The sequence below is a fragment of the Eulemur rufifrons genome, chromosome 29 (assembly GCF_041146395.1).
Source record: "Eulemur rufifrons isolate Redbay chromosome 29, OSU_ERuf_1, whole genome shotgun sequence".
Taxonomy (NCBI): Eukaryota; Metazoa; Chordata; class Mammalia; order Primates; family Lemuridae; genus Eulemur; species Eulemur rufifrons.
The window spans coordinates 60,086,408-60,109,117 of NC_091011.1; the positions used below are offsets into that span (position 1 = coordinate 60,086,408).

The following is a 22,710-nucleotide window of genomic DNA, read 5'->3' on the forward strand; positions in this document are numbered from 1 at the left end:
CCATTACTACACATTATTGCTGATTACTGATGGTCCTTATAACCTAGAAGTATGTTAACAACTACTTAATAGCCCCTCTTGTACATCTTAAAATTTCACCCATCATTCTGCTATATAATTATATTCTTTATAGAGCCATGGTACTATTTATCTAGCTCTTATGGCAAATGAACTGTATTTAATTTATATTATAAGATAAACAGGCTTTTAGAATCCTTTTTAGTCTGGGGTTTTTTCCTGGGCAACTCCTCCTTCTCATAAAATACACAAATTCTTTTTTCTTGTCTGTGCTCATAGATATCCCATGAGACATGCACACATACTTTTTAAATGTCCTAAACATGTACTCATTTATCAATTCCCTATGACTTGGGCCACCCACCCTGCAGCTGTTCTTTTCATTTTACACCTCTAGTTTCCTGCATCTAGGGCTGACCTTGCCACCTGGTGCTGGTGTGGAAAACTAGGCTTCAAAGATCCTCCCATCACTCATCACATACCACCCAATGTTACCTGTTTTTTTTCTCATGCCTTTTGTCATTCACAGTTAATTTCACTTCTTGCATGTTGCTCTTTTCTTTCTACTTTCACACTTACTTTAGGAAATTTCTTTCTAAAAAATGACCCACATATGACTAGTGCTAGTGATTTACTTATGTAAAGAAAAAAGAAGCTTTAATTAAAAAATACAATAAAAGTCTAGACAACAAGGAATAAATACCTTTTATCTTTAATACCCATGAAAGTACTTAGGAGGCCCTTCTAACATTTCTACAGGTCTCAACTATCTCTAAATCTTCTTTTAATTAAATCTGCTTTTTCTCAAGTACCATTAACGATAAACAAAAACTATAGCTTTTCTTAATCCATCTTAATTTTTGCTTTAATTATTAATTGGTCACGGTGCTTTTTTTCCTACTTTTTATTGCAAATGAACTGTGTTTAAGTTATATTATGAGATAAACAGGCTTTAAGGATCCTTTATGCCTGAGATTTCCTAGTAACTTAACTCCTCACTATTCACAAAATCTTTCTATGATAACATTTAGTGTTGCTGGAATGTAATCCATCTGTATAGAGATGATGCTTGGTATTTAGATAGAAAAATACTGACAAAAACAAGTACGACTGCTATGAACATTCTCTTGCACAACTCTCCAAACTTTTCCCCCAACCAAATCTAGTTTATACAAGAAAAATTTTATTTAACATCTCTATTTTCATCTCTTTACATTTCAGAGACATGTTCTTCTGCATTACTGAAACAAAAGAATGTTTATTACTATCTAAAATTTAAAAAAGTTGCTCATACTGTGGACCTAAACACAACCCTATAGATACCAATTTTCTTCCCTTCAACCAGTGAGGGGAATGGAAATGGCATACACATAGTAGGTACTTTATATCTGTGATCTCACTTAATCTTTACAACAATCCTGGAAAGTATTGAGGTATCACTGCTTCCATTTTACAGATGAAAAACTCAGATTCAGAGAGGCTAAATACGTTCCCCTGAATGCACAGCTTTTTGATGTTACTGTTTTGATATGGGAACATGTTTGGTAATCTAAAAATGAAATCATTAAAGTGTCATCTTCTAGAAATTACAAGAGAATGTGCAAGACTGGTGTTCCCACTCTATGCCACTGCTGGCCCATTGTTAGGGGCTGGCAATGGAGTGAGGCTCAGATATAGGGCAGTGATTAGAGCTGGAATAAGGTTTAGAGATGGCACTAGGTCATAGATGGGATGAAAGACAAAGATAGGGTGGGAGATCTGGGTGGAAGTGGAAGTTGTTAGTAACAAAACTCAGTTACTTCCTATTTTGATAGAGTTGCTTTGATGCAACCTTCTTAAAACAGCTACATCAAAGCACATTCCCCCAAATCGCTCATTAGTTAAAATTGTCCTGCTTTGATTGTCCAAGCTTTTAAGTGGCAGTATCAGAACTTGAACTCGGGTCTCTGACCTCAAAACTTATGTTTCTACCACACCATAACTACCAAAAATTATGGCCAATCCTAATATGCTATGACAACTATCTTCTTGCAATTGTGTACATTTTAAAACCAAAATTCTACGTAATATGACAGCAATGTCCTTCCCACCTGTGGTGTCTAGTTAGTTTATTAGTTTATTAGATAGGACAGAGGAATGTTAATGTCTTAATGTCCCTTGGTATTATCACTAAGAGTATTAGTTAGACGCAATCTTTAATAAACCTCAATTAGAATTATTTCCTTAGTGATCCTAAAACATATGTAAGAGGTTTTAAAGACTATTTTTAAAACCTAAAGCACATAGAGGTTCTGATTTCAGATACTATGTATGGGAGAAAGAAAAGTATTACAAAGAATTAAAAGCAATCCATTTCTCCACTGAAAAAAAGTATTCTAAGATGACATACTGGAAAGTGATTTACAGCATATTGACTGTAGTTCTTCTAATGAAAAAGCAATTGTCCAAGTTTTCCCTGGAGAGCACTCTCAGTAACAACAATCCATGCTCATGGAAAGTCATGAGTTAGAAAATGAGAACCAAATGAACTCACAGCTGGGAAAAACCAACAATAATTAATTTAACACCAGCCATTCGTACAGACCACGTATACATTTCAAAATTTCCCTTGAGAGAAACAAGGTCATTGAAGGGCAGAGGCCACATACTTAAATATATTTAAAGAATTTTTACTTAATAAGACAATATACTCCAAAGATTTTACATTTAAAAAAAAATAGCTTGTTTTAGGAGTAGGAGGTTATAATAAATAGTTGGTCAGTATCATCACTTGAATTTCAATATTGAATAAATGTTTCTCAAAAACATCACTAAAGTGTTCACATTAAATCTTGGACAATATATTCCTCAACAGCAGCAGAGAGAAAACAGTGTCATTAAAGGGGTTTTATTCTGACTCACTGGCTAAGAAAATAGGAACAGTTTGAGATCTTCCATGTTGTTTCATTTTAATGAGCAGTGAGCATTTTTCATGTCCTTATTAAAGTGGTTAATGTGTTTCTGTAGTCTCATTATCACTGCCAGAGTACACTCTCTGTTGTTTCATAACCAGGACAACTCCTTTTCGTTTCAGAGAAGATCAGAAAGTCAAATCGATTGCTCACATGTGGTTGTTAATAAAACTCCTACGGTGCTGCTCAAGGTGCCCATGGGGATTGTACAATTATTTATATTTTCTTATGGTTTTTCTATAATTACTGTGATTGTACTTTCACAAAGTAAATGTATCTCCACCAATTAAAGCAGTGGTGGGTTAAGAATATTCATCAGGCTTGTGTGAAAGGATATTGTTCTTAGGGTTTTGATCAAAGCACAGAAATTAAACTGCTGTTATCATGCATTCAACCCAAGTGTTAAATTAAAATGCTCAGCAACTTTGGAGTTCATTTGAGCAGATGTTAACTATTTATGAAAATAAACATGATACAGGACTTGCATTCGTGATATGACTCTTTGTTGTATTAAGTGTTAGGGAAAAAAAACCTACTACACAAACTTGAGGGATATAGTTTATGGTACATGACCAATTTGAATTACTGTTAATTTGGGTCAATCTAAATTTTCAGAAGCATAAAATTCTAAAAAAATTCATTTTGGTTTATATCTTTATATCTTCTTAATGCTTTACCCCTTTATTTTCTTTGAAGGCTCTAGGACTAAGAAAGAGCATCCACAGAAAGCAGCATCTGAGGCTATCAAATAGAAAACACACAATATAACTTTCCCTACTCTGTCGTATAGAAATTTCATTTTATCCAGTTTGACAGTGCTTGCTGCAAAAGTGACCAGCTGTACTTCCATTCCATTAGCTGTCATTTTGATGCTAGAATTTTAGCCTGCTGCGTGTGAGATGTGACCATACATGCACAATTCCCATCAAAGGTAATTTTCTGCGCAATAGTGTGTAAAATTTACCTCTAATTATGATAAGGTCACTGATGGGTCATTTATGATATGCTCTCTGGAGGCAATGGCAGTGAATAGCTTTTGGCGAGATTCATCTAGAGGAATTAAATTGGTCTGACCATGTACCCAATAGAAAATAAAAGTCTCTTAGAAAATTATTCCTCAATAATGTTTACTGTCCTAAAGAAACCTAGAGAGGGGCAGTATGCACTGTGGTGAAGGCTGTGGGTTTTGGAATCATGCGTACCTAAGTTTTAATTCAGGATCTCTGGGCCTGGAAGACGCTGCATGACCTGGCTTATGCACATCTCTTGGTTTGCATCCTTGACATTCCCCCCCACCCTCACTACCTGGGCTCCAGAACTACTGGCTTCCTTCCTGGTCCTTGAACATGCCGTGGTCACTCTCACTTTGGGGTCTTTGCACCACAAACTTTCCAGTAGTTGGAATTCTCTTTCTCCAGATCTTCATGTGGCTGGAACTTCCTTATTCTTCCACCTTCCAATCAGGGGAATGTACTGTACCCACTGTCTGAACTGTCCAAAGGTAGCCTCTGAGAAGCCTTTTGAGAGTTCCCTATGCAAAGCAACCACCTCCTGATCCCAGCTAATCACTGATGTATCATCCTGGTAGTGTTCATAAAATGCTAATCACAGTTAAAATTACTTATTGACTGTTTATCATATAACTAAATTTGTATATGACCACAGGGGGAAAATATCTACAAATGAAGGGTACCTTAATTAGGCTATCCCACAATCTTGAAACCCCCACCAGCATTGACTATATGAAGCATTGGTCCAATATAGCCGGATAAAATGGATCAAAAAGACCTTAGTTAAGAAATCAAGGCTGGCTGGGGATGGGTGTACACATACATAATGAGTACGATGCGCACTGTCTAGGGGATGGACACGCCTGAAGCTCTGATTCGGGGGCAGGGGCAAGGGCAATATACATAACCTAAACTTTTGTACCCCCATAATATGCTGAAAAAAATAAAATAAATTTTAAAAATTAAAAAAAAAAGAAATCAAGGCTAATAAAACTTCTTGGACTTCACGTAAGCATGAAAACAGAACTACTCATGAGAAATTTTATTAAAATAGTCACTAGAGTGATTTCATGCTTCATTTGGATTATCATGGGCCTCTAGGAAGGGAGCATGTGGTAGTCACTTTAATTATTAACACTTTTTGAAGAAGGTTTTTATATGTAACTGTGGGAAATGAGAATCTAAGATGAATGAATATGGCGAAATTTTATGTTTATTTAAATCTATCCGTATTTTGCTTTCAGTTCTCCTTCCCAAGACATCTTATTTGAAGATGTCATATTGACTTTTCAAGGGGTTCATGTTCAGTAAATACTTGTCAACAAATGGCCAAGCACTGAGTGGACTGGAAGATCATCCTCATGTTCCAATTCCTAAAGCAAATTGTAACAAAAACAACGATGAAATCCTTACCAAAGGGTCCAGTCATGGCCACAGTACGGCTGAACATTTCCAAGGTAGAATCCCAGAGACTGAGTGACCTCCACAAGATTGGTAAAGTCAAGACTAATGCTGTTGAAGAGCACAGACGTCATGATAATCTCATCAATAGCCCATACGTCTTCTCCCTGGGATGAATGGTATGGTTGCCACCATCTGAACTGAATTCCAAACTGTCTTGCATCATCTGGTAATTCCACAGAGATTATTCTAAAGGAAAAAAATAAAAGGAAAATTCAAATTATTCTGGTATTGTAAAATACAAATATATTTGTGGGATAGTTTTTTTTTTTTTTTTCTGAAGTACAGGGTTTAAAAATAAATCATTCTCCCACTATTACATTCTTTTGAGATTTCCAATTTCCTGTCTGACTCCAACAAAGTCTTCTAAACATAACCAAAAATGTAATTATGTTTTCACTCATTTCATCTTGAAAATGCTAACTCAATAAAACACAGTGGCAGGATTCTCCATAGTTTGGTAAGGGATCTTGGGCAGCTTGTTACACATATTACAGTTTTGGGCTGGTTGGAACCATGGCACTTCCTCATTCCCATGAGTTTAGCATAGTGTACGGCGAGGTCACTTGCTGTGTCATGGCAGCTATGACAATAAACCTGTATCTGACAAATGGGGAAGAAAATTAAGAATAATATCTAACTTCCAGGAGCAATTATTGTACACAGCAGCAGGAACCATACATTAATTGCCAGGCAATGACATCTGCTTGAAAGCTCCATAAATCACAGTACCATGCTCCTCACATCCATATACGAGGTGAGATGTGAGGCAAATGGTAAATGGAACATTTGTCTCCATCAAGGTGCAATTAACCACCACAAGAGGTGCTTGCAGTAAATGCACACTGAAAGGACTGAATTTTTATTTTCCTAGTGAGCACAAAAAACTTTCTCAGCCAAGTGAGTAGCTAAATAACTTAGAAATAAATTATTTAAAAACTTCAATGTCTAAGGCTGGATTTTCTGAGAAATTAGATGGATCATCATATCTTTACATCATATTGTGTAAAGGAACATGCTAAACTACATCTTGAGAATGTGCTGCTTTACATACTGCAAGTTATTCGGAAGTTATTTCCCCTACACATAGTTTGTACATGGATATATGGGATAGAATAACATGACTGTCACCACTGATGATACAAACAGTAAAAACTGGTAGGACTTTTTGCAATATAAGGAAACAGACCTTTAAAATAATGGAAAATCAATATGTGACTACAAAAATAAATATTTAAAAACACTTTTTAAACTGAAAATGGCTATAATACATTTATGGTTTTTAAATACTTTTTCCATAATCTGCTGAATTTTTTACCAATGTGAATTTATTAGAAGAGTCAAGTTTTTTATTTTACTTTTTCTAAATTTTTATATTTATTAAATACATACATTTATTTCTAGTAATATATAAAGAAACTAAATAACTGTATTAAAACTGGTTTAATAATAAAAACATCAGGCACTGATTTAATAATTTGATTAGCACTAAGTTATTTGAAAATTATAGTTTTTCTTTATGCTAATAATTTTAAAAGCAGTTAATATTGTTGATGAAAATAAATGCAACTTTTAAGGAAAATAGTGTATATGCATATGATAGCAGTAACTGAAGTGACCCATATTTTCATGGCAGAGATGTTAAGACTGCGGGTCTGTAATTGAACTAGAGTTAGAGGTCCTGCTCTGACATCTAATGGTTAATGAGTTTGCAACCACAGAAAAAGTACTTAACTTCTACGTGCCTCCGCATCTTTATCTGTGAAACTGGAATGATGATATTCTTATGGCAAGGGTCAGAGACTTGTTTTTTATCTGTTGTTCACTATTGTATCTTAGTATCTAGAATAGGACCTAGCATATAATAAGAACTCAACAAATTCTTTCTGCACAAAGCACATATTATCAGTGTACCTATGACAGAGATGTGAATACAGAGGAACAAGGAGGTTAATACTCTCTTTAGGGTTAAGCAGACTCTACATGACAATGCCAGGATATGGACCTGGGCAGCTTGACTCTAGAACCTTGCTCTTAACCTCCACAGCCTATCTTTGGGTGTGGTGGGAGTACCTGCTGATTTCACCACTCTTTGCATACCGTAGTGGCTACTTAGAATAGCTATGCAACTGTCTGATAAAACTATTCCTAGAAGAGAACTCAGAGACTTGGGTCAACTTTCTGTTTCAGTCTTCCCTTTGTGGGTAGGTACTAAGCTCATGGATTTATTTTTAAAAATGTTTTATAATGATATGTACTATGGAATTGGGTGACATGGTAAGAAAGAGGAGATCAAATACAATAATCAAGACATAAAAATAAACCAAGATTAGATTTCATAATAATTTTAGAGCAAAAAAATAAGCCCTATAATTAAGAGAAAAGCTAGGATAATTTTAGTCTCACAAGTGTATAAAATTTTACATTAATAAAAGTACCAATTAGTTCACAAGACATTCTAGTCAGTTTGAATTAAAAGACTAGCTTAGATATATTAACAGACTTTAAATTTTATAAATAACAAGCAGATAAGAGTTCTTTTATTTACTGAATGACTCATAGACAAGCAAATTATTTGAAATTGTCTAGGAGCAATAGTGGTTAGCCAACTAGCATATCTAATTTATGGATCACACTTCATTTTTGAACAACCATAGCATAAAGGAACAATATGGAATTCACAGCAATTACAGGCAGCAATTTATACTGAAAGAAATACAGCAAATGGCTAAAGGCATCAAGATATATTTAACTCTCCTGTGAAGAATTTGCACAGTTTGTATTATTTATCATATAAAATATAATTTGGTATCTAGAATACATCAAATTCCACTTCTGTCATGTCATCTTTTATTAATATTTGTAAGAGAGAGGGGAGTGAAGAAGCATCTCATGGACAGAGGTACATATGGAGACAATGAAAGCATTTTTGCTACTACTACAACATTCTGCTTTTTAAAAAATCTCCATTCTGATCTTAATCTTTCAAGCTATGCCCATACTTAATACTGAAAAGCCATCTTGATTCTTAGAAGAAAAATGTTGCTGTCAAATGGCAGGCAAGATTAAATGCACCTTTGCAATAGCACATTAAATGTGTAATTATTTTTCATATCAACAAAGATTAATTAAATTTCATGATATAGATTGATTACTGAATTTTGCAGCTGTTCATCCTTGTTAGGAAAAATTGTGCTTTAGGCCAAGTTAAATTAGGATGGTGATATTTTCTTTATGTTTGTATCATTACCACTTGATTTTTGGTTAATTTTCTTTTAATGTTTATGATGGAAAGTCTATGAAACATTTCTTTCGGATTCATGTGTCTCTGAGTGAGGAAGTTGAGCTTGCCCTTACATTTTTACCTGTACAGGGAAAATATCCAAAACATCTGGTGCATTTTTAAAGTTTTATTATGTGTAATATTATACATCATAATAGTTGTTAATTGTGATCTCTGTTACATGCTACTTCATTCTGTATGAAAATAAAAGTTCTCATCTATTTGCAAATACTTAAATGTAGGGATATCCATGGGCAAAACTGTAAAGTATATAAGGCGTATCATCAGTGTCCCTCTCTCCTACTTCCTGAACCCTGTTTTTTTCCAGGGTGCCAATGAGAACTTCATTGCCCAAAACCCTCTCTCTCATCACCACATGATTAAAATATACTTTCAGGAAGGGAAATGCTCTTAGTTCTTTATACACAACTGAATGTTAGCCACAGTGTCACCTCCTTTAATGGGAGGTTTTAGTTTAATTTTAAACCTTAATTTTGAGATTTTTCCCATCCTCCTCCTCCTTGATATTTTTAAAGGAATTTCAGTGAGTAGCTCAGTAAGTGTTCTAGGGGGCACACTTAAGCATTATAAAAGGTATCCATGTAAGAAAAACATTTGTAGTCCCTTAATATTTTGAAATAAAAAAATAACTGTTCTAGGAAGGGACAGGATCTTTTGGACACTTGTGAAGTTATACCACTTATGGTAGTTTTACTCTGCCACCTTTGAAGCATAGCCCAGCTTCGAGTAAAACTGAAGTCTAACAATTATTATAGATGATGAAATCTATATGGTAAAGACAAATGGAAGTGGCCTCAAGAAAGGGCTTTAAATATACCCTCACGTTCCACCTTTGTCAGGGATAATATACATGCTAGAAAAATTTCTTTGTACTCATTACTTCATTATATTACATGCAAAATTTTAAAATATATTGGTTGTCAGATTTTATGAGTTATTATGATAAAATTATAACACTAAATACATTGCTAAGAAATATTTGTTAACAGCATTTATAATTTCATGCCACATTATTAATAAAATCCCATGTAATAGTTTACCTTCTAGTTGAATAAGGAAAACAGTGTAAACTATTTTTCTCTTTCATAAGCATCAAAATATTTCACTTATATGCACATTTCAGAATACGATAATACATATCTTCAAATTATCAGTGAGACAAATGGATTAGAAGAACATGGCTTTCTAGTTTTTCATTGCAAGATACATCAATCCTTGTCCTCTCTCTCAAAGGAAAAATATCTGGAATCTTATACCATTCGAATTATGATTTCCCCAGGAAGGAGATGTCACTCTAACCATTTTTCCAAATGCTTTCCAACATACCTGGGCTCATGATAGTTGAGATATGAATAGTGCTCCAGGAGTTTCCAAGTTATCCCATTATCATAAGAATAATGCAATAAAACTCCTTCTCCAGGCTGGTCAGGGGCTCTACATGTGCTTAGAACAGATTTGCTCCCCAGTCTCAGTGTGAACTGGAGAAACCTAGACATAAATTGTCTATAATTAGTGTGTGCATAAACATTTTTAACCATGATGTTCATTTTGGTCTTAAAGAATTTCAAACAAATTTAAATGAACTACCCCCAAACTGTATGTTTCTACTCACCCCTCTTTCATAAAATGTAAGTAATTTCCCTGTGAGATGTATGAATTAGGTATAGAAGATGAGGTCAATGTATGTATTTTATAAACAGATATAGCCATAAAAATATAACTGTACGTTTATGCATTTTTGTATACTATGTGCTTGTGTACATACACTTAAAATGCCAATCACTCCTTTAATGCATTATTTATGAGGAACTGGGGGATGGGGAGTTGTAGAGTAAATCTAATCAGCCTCTGCAAGCTGTCAAATAAATAAAACTACATAAATAATTAACTAGCCCTTGGCTTAAGAACACAGTTTTGATGCTAACACTTCATATTTTTAAAAATATAGTCAGTTATAATATCTCACAGTCATTGGTGAGCCTTCTAACTTATTAAAAACTAGGGCAAATTAACCCTAAATAAACCATAATCTTCCTCCCATCCTGGTTAAAAACTAGAAGAGGGGTGTGTGAGTGTGTGTGTGTGTGTGTGTGTGCATGTGGATAAAAGAAAAGAAAAAAGAAAAATTGAAAATATATCTAAATTCAACATTAGTACCTGGTTTCTGTGCATATTCTATCCTGCCTTCACTCACCTGGATTGTGAGCTGTCAAGGAAGGATGTAATTAGCTGACGCCTCCCCTCTTTGTTGAAAACCAAGGCCTTACCGCTGGCCAAGACACCACAACCAAAGCTGACTTCAGCACCACGGATAGAGTAAAAATTATGGTAAGAGGAGAGCCTGGAATTGCCAAAGCTTTCAGAAATAAACATTGGGAATGTCTGGGATGCCATCTCACAAGCTGGGCCAGAAAATCCAGGATCACATCTGAAAGAAATATGGTGAAATTAAATCTGAAACTTTCGGTCCTTTCAGAGATTCCTGAATCTACTTTGAGGAGGAGGAGGAAGTCCAGAGGCTAGGATTTGACTGAATGCTAAATGAGGCTCATTAGTCTTTAGAGAATACTAAATCTGAAGATTTGATAAAGGCTGATGGACTCTAAATATTCCAGATGAATATAGTCTTTGCACAGCCCTGCTATAAAAATCTTATGATTAAAACAATATTTCAGGGCTCACCTTCAACCAATGCCAGCGGTTTGTTTAAAATGCATCTATGTTCATGCACATTTCCAACTTAAAATCTTTCTAAAAGGTATGTCATATGTATATAATTTTATTCATAATGATGCTCATTAACTATATAGAAGAAACAACACAAATAAAATACTTCTAACAAGGTATCTAGAATAAATTTTCTCTAAGAACAAAAGTAAAAACACACGTTATGCTTGTGATGGGATTTTAAATATTTGGAAACTACTGGAAAATAACTCTATCTGAAACTATTTAAAACTTAGATTGGCATTATAAAGGGGATGTGACACCCTTGACCTAGATAGACGTCCTTAGCAGAACTGTGTTGTCTCTCAGTGGACTCCCAAATTAGTAGTGCTTCAAGAAAAATAAACTTACCCCCACTCCAACAACCTGCTTGCTCCCATGTGAGAATGTGCTGTATTTATGTTAGCTGACTAGAATATGTATGGAGCTCTCTGAGTCTTCTATCAGCGAGAAAATGCATTTTATCACAGATGAATCAATACTTGAAACTTCTTACATGTTAAGGAATTTAATCAAGAGGAATCAGTTTCAAATTCTTTGTTTTGACTGCACTATTTCTTTCTCACTACACTTACAATGTTGCCCATTATAAAATAAAATCGGTGTCTTATTGAGTGAGGGATTCTCACATAAGCATTCAAAACTTGCCAAAGCCTAAAACAAGCCTTTTATAAAGCAAGTGTACCAATGAAGTGATGTTATAGCATGACTCAGAGGATACTTCTTTAGCAGTATTACTGAAACCTGGGTCTATGCTGGCCTTATGGAAGGTCCAAGGAATGTATGAACACGCTGAAATCAAATGCCAAATTTTATATATATTGGATTTTCTGGAGGAGAAGGTCCAGAGTTTTTATCATACTATCAAGGAAGCTGGACCCTGAAATGCTAAGAACTACTATAGCGTGAAGTTTGAGGGTTGCCTTGGCATCTTAAACATCATCAAGAAGGGGGAGGGAAAGAAAACCAATATTTACTGAATATGTTAATGAGCCTCAAACAGTTACCTTCTTTCACATGTTGTCTCATGGATTTAGATGGAATAGCCAAGTAGTTTCCAAAAAGGATAAAAAGATCAGCTAAATTGAACATATTTTAAAGTCAGGAAACTGTGGTTCACCATGCCCACAAATTGGAACTAGTGTTCCCCAACAAGACTATGCCAGAGTGCATTTCAGGGCAAATGCATTTTTATGCATATTAAATGTATCTTATTAGGACTAGTAATTGGGAGAAATTTGTGATCATTTAGATAGAGATGACTCACATTGGAGTCAGTTTCCATTTAGTGGTTTTGAAAGTCTACTTTCGATCAAAGTTTATTCAATGGGGATAGAATGCTAATAAGTTTACTCATGTTTAAAAACAAGAAACACCAAGAAAGACCCCTGTAGCCATTGTTTTCCAGCAAAACAGTAGGGTAGCACACACTGGTGATTTCAGGAATGCCAGGAGGCTCTCTTGACTCCAAATGTGTCCCTTACTGGTTCATCTGCCCACTCTTAAATATAGCATTACAGTTGCCCTGCATCTCAGGGAAACAGATCCCATTGTTCAGATACATGGAGGACACTTGTGAAGGAAGCTCTCTCCTCCTCAGCATCTCTAACAGGGTTGGGCTTATCAGCTTAGAGGCCCAGGCCTGGGACTGTGCACAGGCCAGAAAGTGTTAGGGAGCAGGAGAGGGTGCAATCCTCGTAGCAAATAGTGGTAGTAATGAGGGGAGCCAAGTGGAGAGAAAAACACATTGCTGCAGACGTCCCAAATTCAAGGATCATCTTAAAGGAAATGAGTGGTATTGAATATAAATTTCTTTTCCACGCAATTTTGCTCAAACTCAACAAGGCACATATTGCTGGAAAATGAGGTAGTAGTCAAACTTTTAGCCCAGCTATACGTGAACAAATCCAATGAATATTACATAAAACATTGTCAGAAATAGGGAAAAAACCCTAACGTTTCAAATTGAGGGAAATATTCTGTAAAAGCTCAGAAAGAGGAAAAGGCTATAACTATTCAGGATAATGGATGGTGTCAAAAGAGAACAATGTCCAAAAGCATAAAACTGCCATTTCGATTTCTGTTTGCACCCAGCATAGGTGACACAGATGGTTGCCTTAAAAAAAAAAAACCACTTCCTGCTAAGAGGAATATTGTAATCGGCCTTGCAAAATGATCCCCTCCCTGAGTTATTTGTTGTTCCCTCAGACTTTACCAGTCAAGCCTACCAACCAAACTTAACTAGCCTCCCCACAGGACTCACCATCCATCGCCAACAGCTGATTCTTGAACCAGACCACCTGAAGACCCTATGACTTCAAACCCCACAGCAACCCACTATAAAAGCCCTTGCCCTTGGCTGGTTGGGGAGATGGGTTTGAGACTATTTCTCCCAAAAGACGTCTTTCACATTAACATTCCTTTCTTCCTTGGCAATCTTTGTCATCTCAATAGTTGGTTCTTTGTGTGGTGAGTGACAGGACGTAGGCTGGACCCCCTTTTGGGTTCAGTAACAATACTGTATGCATGAAATGAAGTATGAAGTATAACTATTGTAATTATAGATAGGTCTTTCAGAAATACCACCTTCTATTTTCTTTAATAAAAGAAGTTATCATTTTAGAAAACATAATTTGTTTTCAAAACTTTCAGGACAACTTCAGGAACTGTAAAAATGCCTGGCCTCCTCATGTTAATTTTATTTGAAACACACCAAACAAGAGAATGGCCTGATTATGGATAATGGATGAAGATAACAACTTGAGGAAAACATCAGCCAACGTTTCATAGATCTAATGAGTAAATGTTTTGGGGCAGGAGTTGGTTGTTTTATTAAAAAGCACAGAGATACATATTCAATTTTGAAATGTACATAGAAACTTTTCATTTTTTCATATACTTTATAAAACGTTTTCATTGTGCAGATTTCTTTCCTTGTTAATGAAATTCATTGAAATATAGTTAAAAAGTTAACTTGCTACTCTAATTTCAGTACTGACAAATCTTTGCCTCAGGCATGTAATTTCTAAGTGATCAGGTTCAAAGACCTTTTATGAGTTCTCCATTCATTCATTAGCTAATTAATTATTCTTTTTGTTGGGAGGACAAGAAGAGATTGACCAGATGATCAGCTATTGAAAGCTTATCAGTTGATATGGTTTGGATGTTTGGTCCCTCCAAATCTCATGTTGAAATTTGATCCCCAATGTTGAATGTGGAGCCTGGTGGGAGGTGTTTGGGTCATGGGGTGTATCCCTCATGAATGGCTTAGTGCCCTCCTGGTGATAATGAGTGAGTTCTCTCTTTATTAGTTCATGTGAGAGCTGGTTGTTTAAAAGAGCCTGGCACCTCCTCCTCTCTCTCTTGCTCCCCCTCTCTCCATGTGACACACCTGCTCCCCTTCACCGCTTTGCTTGGAAGCTCCCTGAGGCCCTCACCAGAAGCAGACGCTGGTGCCACACTCCTTGTACAGTCTGTGGAACCACGAGCCAACAAATCTCTTTTCTTTATAAACGACCCAGTCTCAGGTATTCCTTTATAGCAGTGCAAACTGGACTAACACATCTGTACAACAAAGATTGCCCAGGGTTTCAGAAAATCCCAAGAAATTTTATAATTAAATATTAATATGAGAATAACATAATAAATGTGAATATCCATTTTTGGCATAAAATATAAACTAATTCACCAGTGGTGATTAGATATTACACAATTAATGTCTAATTTCAGATTTCATATTTAACATCATTGTTCTGTAAAATACTTAATAATCATTTTGAAGACCCAGATGATTTTCAAAAGCAAACAAGATTGTGAAGTTACATTTAAAGATGATAAATTTTCTTATCAAATCTGCTAAATTTGGCCCAGTCCAGTTTACTTTAGCATTGGGTCTACGGGTCATTACTGATTTTTATAATCATTTACAAAGCATGCCAGGAATGAAAATATGTCTCACGGACACTAGAACAAGATTATGGAAAGGAATGTAATGACACCCAGAGAGGGCAGCCATCAAGCTATGAGGAATTCAAATTTGTTCACAAATTACATGAGGAATGCTAATTTTATTCACAATCTAGCCTAACATAAAATTTATCAATTAACTTCCGCTTAAAAATTCATTCAAATTACACTTGACTTGCATTAGGAGTATCCAATTTTTTTTAATCTTAAAAACACCTCAATTTCTTAAAAAGGATATTTAAACAAAAGACTTGTGGCTTTAATATATAGAGTATTGCTCAGAAAGGAGAAGCATAAATGTTATCTTAAAATGCTTACTTGCAACCATGTCGAGTGCACTGTCCTCTGCCAGAACAGAACTGGAGACAAGAGGGACCAATATAAACTGCAGGGAAAAAGAGATCACGTAAAAGATGGCAACGTCATTTAGAAACCAACACCACCACCAGTAGAATGTTGCGAAGCAATGCCATGGCATATGGCCCATTGTATGTGTGTTGCGTGCAGGAACCCAGGGTCACACAAGGTAAGTGTTTAGTTACACATCTGCTGGAACTGTTTTAACTTACGCAAATAACCCTTTCAAGATTTTAATATTTCATGTCAAAGAAGGTAGGATCATATGATTTGGAGTCCTTAACAGAGTCTCTTCTGCTAAGACGATTTTAGACAAAATGTTAGTGCTGCTGCCTTGAGTGTTTTACAAAGTTTATATTCTTTAGGTAGAAGTAAAGAGTTTACAAAGGATTAATTTGATATATCACAAAGTGGAGAGGTCATAACTATAATTTTCACTTCTATGTTGGGAATACCTATAACACTGCACGTGATTGTGTTCCATTATTTCTAAATATTAATCTACCCTTCCTGGAAATGAGGAGTCAAGAATCTCTTGTTGAGCATAAAGTCTGCTTCATCATGTAGATTTTCTTTTTCCTCCATGCTGGGCTTGACTGATAATGTGATGTTACAAACCTGAATTTTAATCTTTGGAATGCTGAGAAAAAGGCTCATGATTGTTGAATGGAAGGTTCTAAGATACTCAGACTCCAAATACATTTAAAGGTATTACCAGGCCGGGCGCAGTGGCTCATGCCTGTTAATCCTAGCACTCTGGGAGGCCAAAGCGGGAGGATCACTCAAGGTCAGAAGTTCGAGACCAGCCTGAGCAAGAGCGAGACCCCATCTCTACTAAAAATGAAAAGAAATGATCTGGACAGCTAAAAATATATAGAAAAAATTATCCAGGCATGGTGGCACATGCCTGTAGTCCCAGCTACTCGGGAGGCTGAGGCAGAAGGATCACTTGAGCCCAGGAGTTAGAGGTTGCTGTGAGCTAGGCTAATGCCAAGGCACTCGAGCCCGGACAACAGAGTGAGACTCTGTCTCAAAAATAAATAAATAAATAAATAAAATAAAGGTATTACGTCTTTTGATAATCAGCACAATTAATAACATACCAAATAGTGTAAAAGTGGTACAAAACCAATGAGAAATTCAAGATGCAATGATTAGTAAGAACCTCATGTATTCAATTTTAGGCATAAACAAATTTACAATCCATTTCATTTTCTTCTCTGTCTTATAATCATGTCACACTATTTAAATGATTTTATTTTAAAATACACTTTCCTGTAGCCCACGCTACTACGAACGAGCACTTAATCCTTCGAGCCAATTAAGAGTGTAGTAATTCAAACGCAATGCAAAACAGGTCAAGGAAAAAACTCTTGGTAAAGGAAACTGCTGATGTGGGAAGAGATTATATAGCAGGCTGAGTAGTTACAGGTATTGGTTTTAGGTGTCAGATAATCTTAGATTCAAATATTCTAGTTTCACCCAGGAAACTGTGGATAAGTGATTTACCCTGTCTAAGCCTCAGTGTTCCTAGTCTTTAAAATGGAACAATAATATTCCTTGCAGGGAAGAATAATTGAAATATGTCATGCTTAGTATGGTGCCTGGCACCACATGGTTATAAGCATCACCACCATACTGGGGTCAAATATTCCTCAACACCCTCCTGTCCTATTGCTTTGGTAGGCTCCACTGTGCACCGAGTGCTAAGGAACAAGAAAGGGCTGGCTCCATTCTTTTGCAGTCCGGAAAAGCATCTGGATTGTTTGCACATTCGATTCTATGGCTGCAGGAGGATCTGCTCCAGGTCCTGTAAGTGGTCCACTGCCCTCTGCAGTGTCATTCTGGAGGCTGCTCGATCATGTACCCGTGTCATAGTTCAAAAAGCCTCCATTATAAAACAATTCAACATTAAGACATTCCAAATCAATGAAAAAAAACCTGCAATTATGAATTTTGTTGTCATCCTTCCTTGCTAACTATGGAGTTATTAGGACTTACGTAGTATGAGTAAGCTTATAGGCTCCTTTTTCCTAAGAGCATGGAAAGGACAGATGAGACTTCTTCACTATTACTAGTAATGTAATCAAGTTAGAAAAATTAAAAAAAAAATGACAACAAACATACTTTGCTCTAGATTTTCCATTTTGCTAAGTTTTTCAGGGTAATTTCTAACATACCTTCTTTACACACTGGCAGAAGCTGACTCTGCCATGAAGGAAGAGCATCCCTCACAGAATTATGACACTGACCTGTTTTTTTTTTTTCTGTGTTATTTTTCCCACCTTGACATAATTCTGGAATTCCACAGTGAAATGGGAGAGAGTTCAGGGGTATTTTGGGGCAAGTTAACACACATTGCTCTTGGGAAGGAATGGGTATGTGTCCCCTTTTTTCCCTTGTAAAGAAGTCAAAAAGTGGGTCCTGTTTTTGTGAAAGCCTCACACAGAATGATACAATGGAAGAGATTCTGCCTCAGGTTTTTCATTCAACTTACACTTCCAACCATGTGCATTGTACATGTCTTTACCTTTTCCCATTCTACTGAAAGCATGATTGTGGGAACTCAGAGCATGTGTAGTAAACACTTTCTGAACTAAAATTGTGTTGTAATAACCGTCTTTAGGAAATTGAGATATTCTTTTCACAGGCTTCTATGTGCTTCATTGCATTCTTAATTTGCTCATATACTTTATTTAATTATTGATTTATAAACTAATTTTATGATCATTGAAGTAAATAAAGGCCATAATATGACCCTTAAAAAGTATGACAGTAATAAAAAGTCAAAAGTCACTCATATCCCACTATCCAGAGGCATATACATATTCTCTAAAGTCAATTAACAGGAGCAGTAATTAAAATGTTATGCACAATGTTCTATCAATGGAGAAACTCCATTTTAACACTTCATCTTTAGATATTTTTGCAAATGTGCTATGTTTATGTCATATAACTCATGAGGTCTTTGAAAGTGGGCCTTTTATTTGTCTTTTTTGAATACAAAATTGCTTAAAGAATTCATATTGGTTTGCTGACAAATTTTCCTGCCTAAAGTTATTCTCAAATTACGAGAATATATTTAAGTTGTGTTTCAATGTCTAAATTATTCAAAAATAACAAAAAGATGGTTAAGACATAGAAAATCAGCATTAAACAATGGTGTAGATCTTTCTCATTTTAAAAACTGACCACAAATCAGTGGCTATGCTAAATCTACTTAATTATTGGCATTTTGTTCCTTCTCCTCTCTCTTCCTCCCTTTCTACTTCCTTATAGTATGACCCTCTGGTAAAATTTATATACTTTCCTGTGGCCTATACTTTTCCCTGAAAATAAGAAACCTATGAATTTACCTGTAGTTAAAATAAGAAACCAACAAAATGGAGTCGGCTGTTAATAACAAATATAAGAAATTTACAACCATGCAACCCAATAGCTTAAAATATCTTCTTCATTGTTATAAGTGTTAATGGCTTTAAATTAGTACAAAAATTTCAACAATTCACTTAAAAATTAAAGATAGAAGACTTTTTCTGTATATCTAAATTTTCCTTTTATACTGTTTTTTGTAAAGGAGGTAGAAGTTTCACTAGTATTTTAGAGACGATGTTTCCTTCTGTGTGGTGTCTGCATCTAAAAGATAAGCATTCCAGATGTTGTGGTAGTTACTAAGAGAAGAATGGGTCTTATTTTAATACATGCAGTATGATAAGTATTTATGTTAATTTTGTGTAAGAAAATCAAAGAAAATGTTAGGATATCCCTTATCATCAACTGTGAATTTGAGTTTCAGGGTTTTATGCATTTTAAAATTATGTATGTTGAAACATTCTAGCATCTAATATTGCTGACTACACTGGCTTTTTTTTTTTCTGATTGCTCATCCCTGGGCTTCTAACAGAATGCAAAGGAGAAAAGGAAGAAAGGGCGTTTAATGAATCAGAAGACCATGACTTAGAAATGTGATTAAGTCTGTGCTGGGGAACAAAAGCACAGGAAGACTCTACATCAATGGCATGTGATTATGACAGGCATAAACACTAACCGTTATCAATTGCCCACATGTTTCCAAGGATCGGTCCTGTTTGTCTCCAGCGAATTCTGGTGTTCCGGGTTAGTGCTGCGTTAGGAAGGGGAATCGTTATTCGGTTCCACCTGCAAGAAATTTAGCACAAAACCAACTTCACAACAATGTCCACATATTTTGAGTCTATTTTACATGCTTTTGATGTTCTAGTTTCTGTGTGCTTGGAAAAGCACTAGTGTATGTCAATAAGCTCTCTAAAACCTGTGGAGTTTGTTTATAGTTGTAAAGCAGACACATAACTTATAAAATGCTAAAGTAGTAGATTTGTTCTTAATAGAAAGCAACAATTATTTTGTTGTAAGATGTTCTTTTTAGAAAATTAAAAAAATTTTGACTTTCATTTTATTTTTTTGTTTTCTTATGAATTTATTATTTGTATAGATTCATGGGGTGCATATGCAGATTTGTTACATGAATATATTGTGTTGTGGTGAAGTCTGGGCTTTTGTGTAACCCTCACTCGATTAGTATCCATTAGGTAATTTCTCATCCCACTCCTCCTCCTACCCTCCTACTTTCGAGTCTCAAATGTGTATTATTCCACTAAGTGGACTCATTATGTAGCTCCCACTTATAAGTAAGAACACACAGTATTTGATTTCCTGTTTCTGAGTTATCTCACTTAAAAAACGGCCTTCAGTTCCATCCATGTTGCTGCAAAAGACATGATTTCAATCTTTTTTATGGCTGAGTAGTATTCCATATATACACACCCCCCCCCACAAGAAATTTTTTCCATCAATACTCAGAACTTATATATTATCCTAGGGTAGGCATCTGTGCTGATTACCATCAATCACTTTTTATTTTTTGCTATCTCCCAGCCCTATGAACATTTAAAGAGAGGCTAAGAAAGAAAATAATTCCCAACTTAATTTTGCCATCCGTGGAAATATTTTTACTATTCACTTATTCTGTAAATGGCAAGTACTTTATATAATCCTCTTTAATTCTCGTAGTAGCCCCCAAAGGTGTGTATTATTCTTCTTAATTATACGGGAAGAAGTGGAAAGTTAGAGAGAGTATGTATCATTACACAGGCAGTAGCAGGATTTGAATCCAGGTTCAATTCTAAAACTCAACTTTCCTCCACTTCTCTATACTGCATCTTCCTAAAAATGAGTATTTTGGCAATAAGTCTTTTGGCAATAACCACAGGACCACCACATAGAACTTAAGTTCATGTAATCCCAAATATAAGTGAAATACATATACAATGAGTGATCTTACAAAGTGTAATCTTGCATCAGATTTGCCAAAGGCATTGTCTATTTTTTTTTATAAGATTACTTTTAAAGAAAAGCCAGGTTCCTTACCCATTATGCCAAAAGTGCTAGCCTCAGGAGTACTCACTGATTGTCATTCTGCAACAGGGATTCAAGTCTTTCAGTATCTCAGAGAGAATTCACTCACCCGCTGTAGTTTTCCGAGGAGTAGATAGTGCTGTGGGGGAGGTGGGGGCCCGCACAGATCTCAGGTAAGCATTCCGTGTGGAGGAGGGACCAGGAACGCCCATGGTTGGTAGAAAACTCCAAGCTGACACTAATAACACCAGAACAAGCACAACAAAAAAAGGGGCAAAGATAAAAAACAAAATGAAGTTTTCATCTCTGGCTAAGCCCATTAAATCTGTAGAATCAACGTAAAATTTTGTTAAGATGCTGTTTCCTAAATGATTGTTTTATCCTTCACTGAAGTCTGGCCAGCTTTCAAAGGGCAATCAGTTAAATTACTGCTACAAAAACAATGTTTTAAAGACAACAAATGGTAACCTGAGCTGTGCTCTGGAGTTTGATAGATGGAAAGGCAATTACCACGTCTCACACTGTCACTTCATCCTGTGAATGTGAGACGACAGAACTCTTAGAAAGGATACGAGCAACACTTCGGCAAGTGAGACCAAGTGAAACCGAGAAGTCATAGCTCTTGAAGTGCTAATTGATTTCCGTGCTTATTACTAGGGGGTCACTAGCCAACATGAGGTCAAGCTTTTTTTCCCCCATTATTTGTTTTTTCTTCCTGCCTCAGCAATCTGTTGTAATGGAAGGCTGCCAGGGCACGTGCAAACACCTCTGAAACCTAAGCTTAAGCTCTTAGAATGACGGCATTCCCACTTCCAATCTATCCAGTCATACCCCACATATTAAGCAAAGAACTTTTGGGAAAAGTGTGATTTCATTAATGAATATTTGATTTAAAATCCAGCTAAAACCCTACTGAGAAACTGCCTCTGACTTAATAGCCAAGTCCGAGAGCTCTCTTTTAATTAGTTTGGTACACTTGCAAAACAGGGCTTCCTACCTGTTCCCAGGTTGATGCGTTCCACATCCCAGATTAATGGAAAACTGTATCATGTGTGACATTGTAGAAGGGAGAACAGGCAAGACGTGGAAAAAGTCTACAGCCCAGACATTCCTATTATGTCCCTGATGGTTCTTTTGCCTGAGACAAAATTTAGTACCAGGAGTCTGAAGTTCAGGATTGATGACCACAGAAACCAAAGATGGAACCTTTCAAACAAAGGAAACCAAAATCACTCATCATCCTTTCTATGTTAGTCCATGTAGATTCTTCTAGATTCTACTTAGTAATCACTATGCACGTAACTGCCTTTTATTAAGCACCAGGTAGAGTCCTTTGTGTTCCCATTTGTTGTTTCATGACAAAGATACTATCCTCAAGGAGCATTCGTTTTAGTGACTCAGAACTCCTCCTCTCCAGAGAGGTGGGGCTCTCTGGGTGTGACCAATCAGGCTCTCTGCATGCAGATAAACTGCTGTAAGGTCTTTTAAAGTTTTCAAAGCATGTGTATTTTTAGCAAAAGAC

The 22,710-nt window shown here is 35.9% G+C and overlaps 1 protein-coding gene across 2 annotated transcripts in view; it reads right to left on the minus strand.

The window, feature by feature from the left end:
• The window catches only part of RELN (reelin), a 447,102-nt gene that overhangs the window by 133,962 nt on the left and 290,430 nt on the right, over positions 1 to 22,710 (minus strand). For both annotated transcript variants that reach the window (XM_069462478.1, XM_069462477.1), the window contains exons 14-20: positions 22,186 to 22,394; positions 21,298 to 21,426; positions 19,843 to 19,952; positions 15,756 to 15,822; positions 10,939 to 11,172; positions 10,071 to 10,232; positions 5,393 to 5,629 (exon numbers count right to left, since the gene is read on the minus strand). In XM_069462478.1, the coding sequence (XP_069318579.1) occupies positions 5,393 to 5,629; positions 10,071 to 10,232; positions 10,939 to 11,172; positions 15,756 to 15,822; positions 19,843 to 19,952; positions 21,298 to 21,426; positions 22,186 to 22,394 (1,148 nt within the window). The remainder of the gene's footprint in view (positions 1 to 5,392; positions 5,630 to 10,070; positions 10,233 to 10,938; positions 11,173 to 15,755; positions 15,823 to 19,842; positions 19,953 to 21,297; positions 21,427 to 22,185; positions 22,395 to 22,710) is intronic.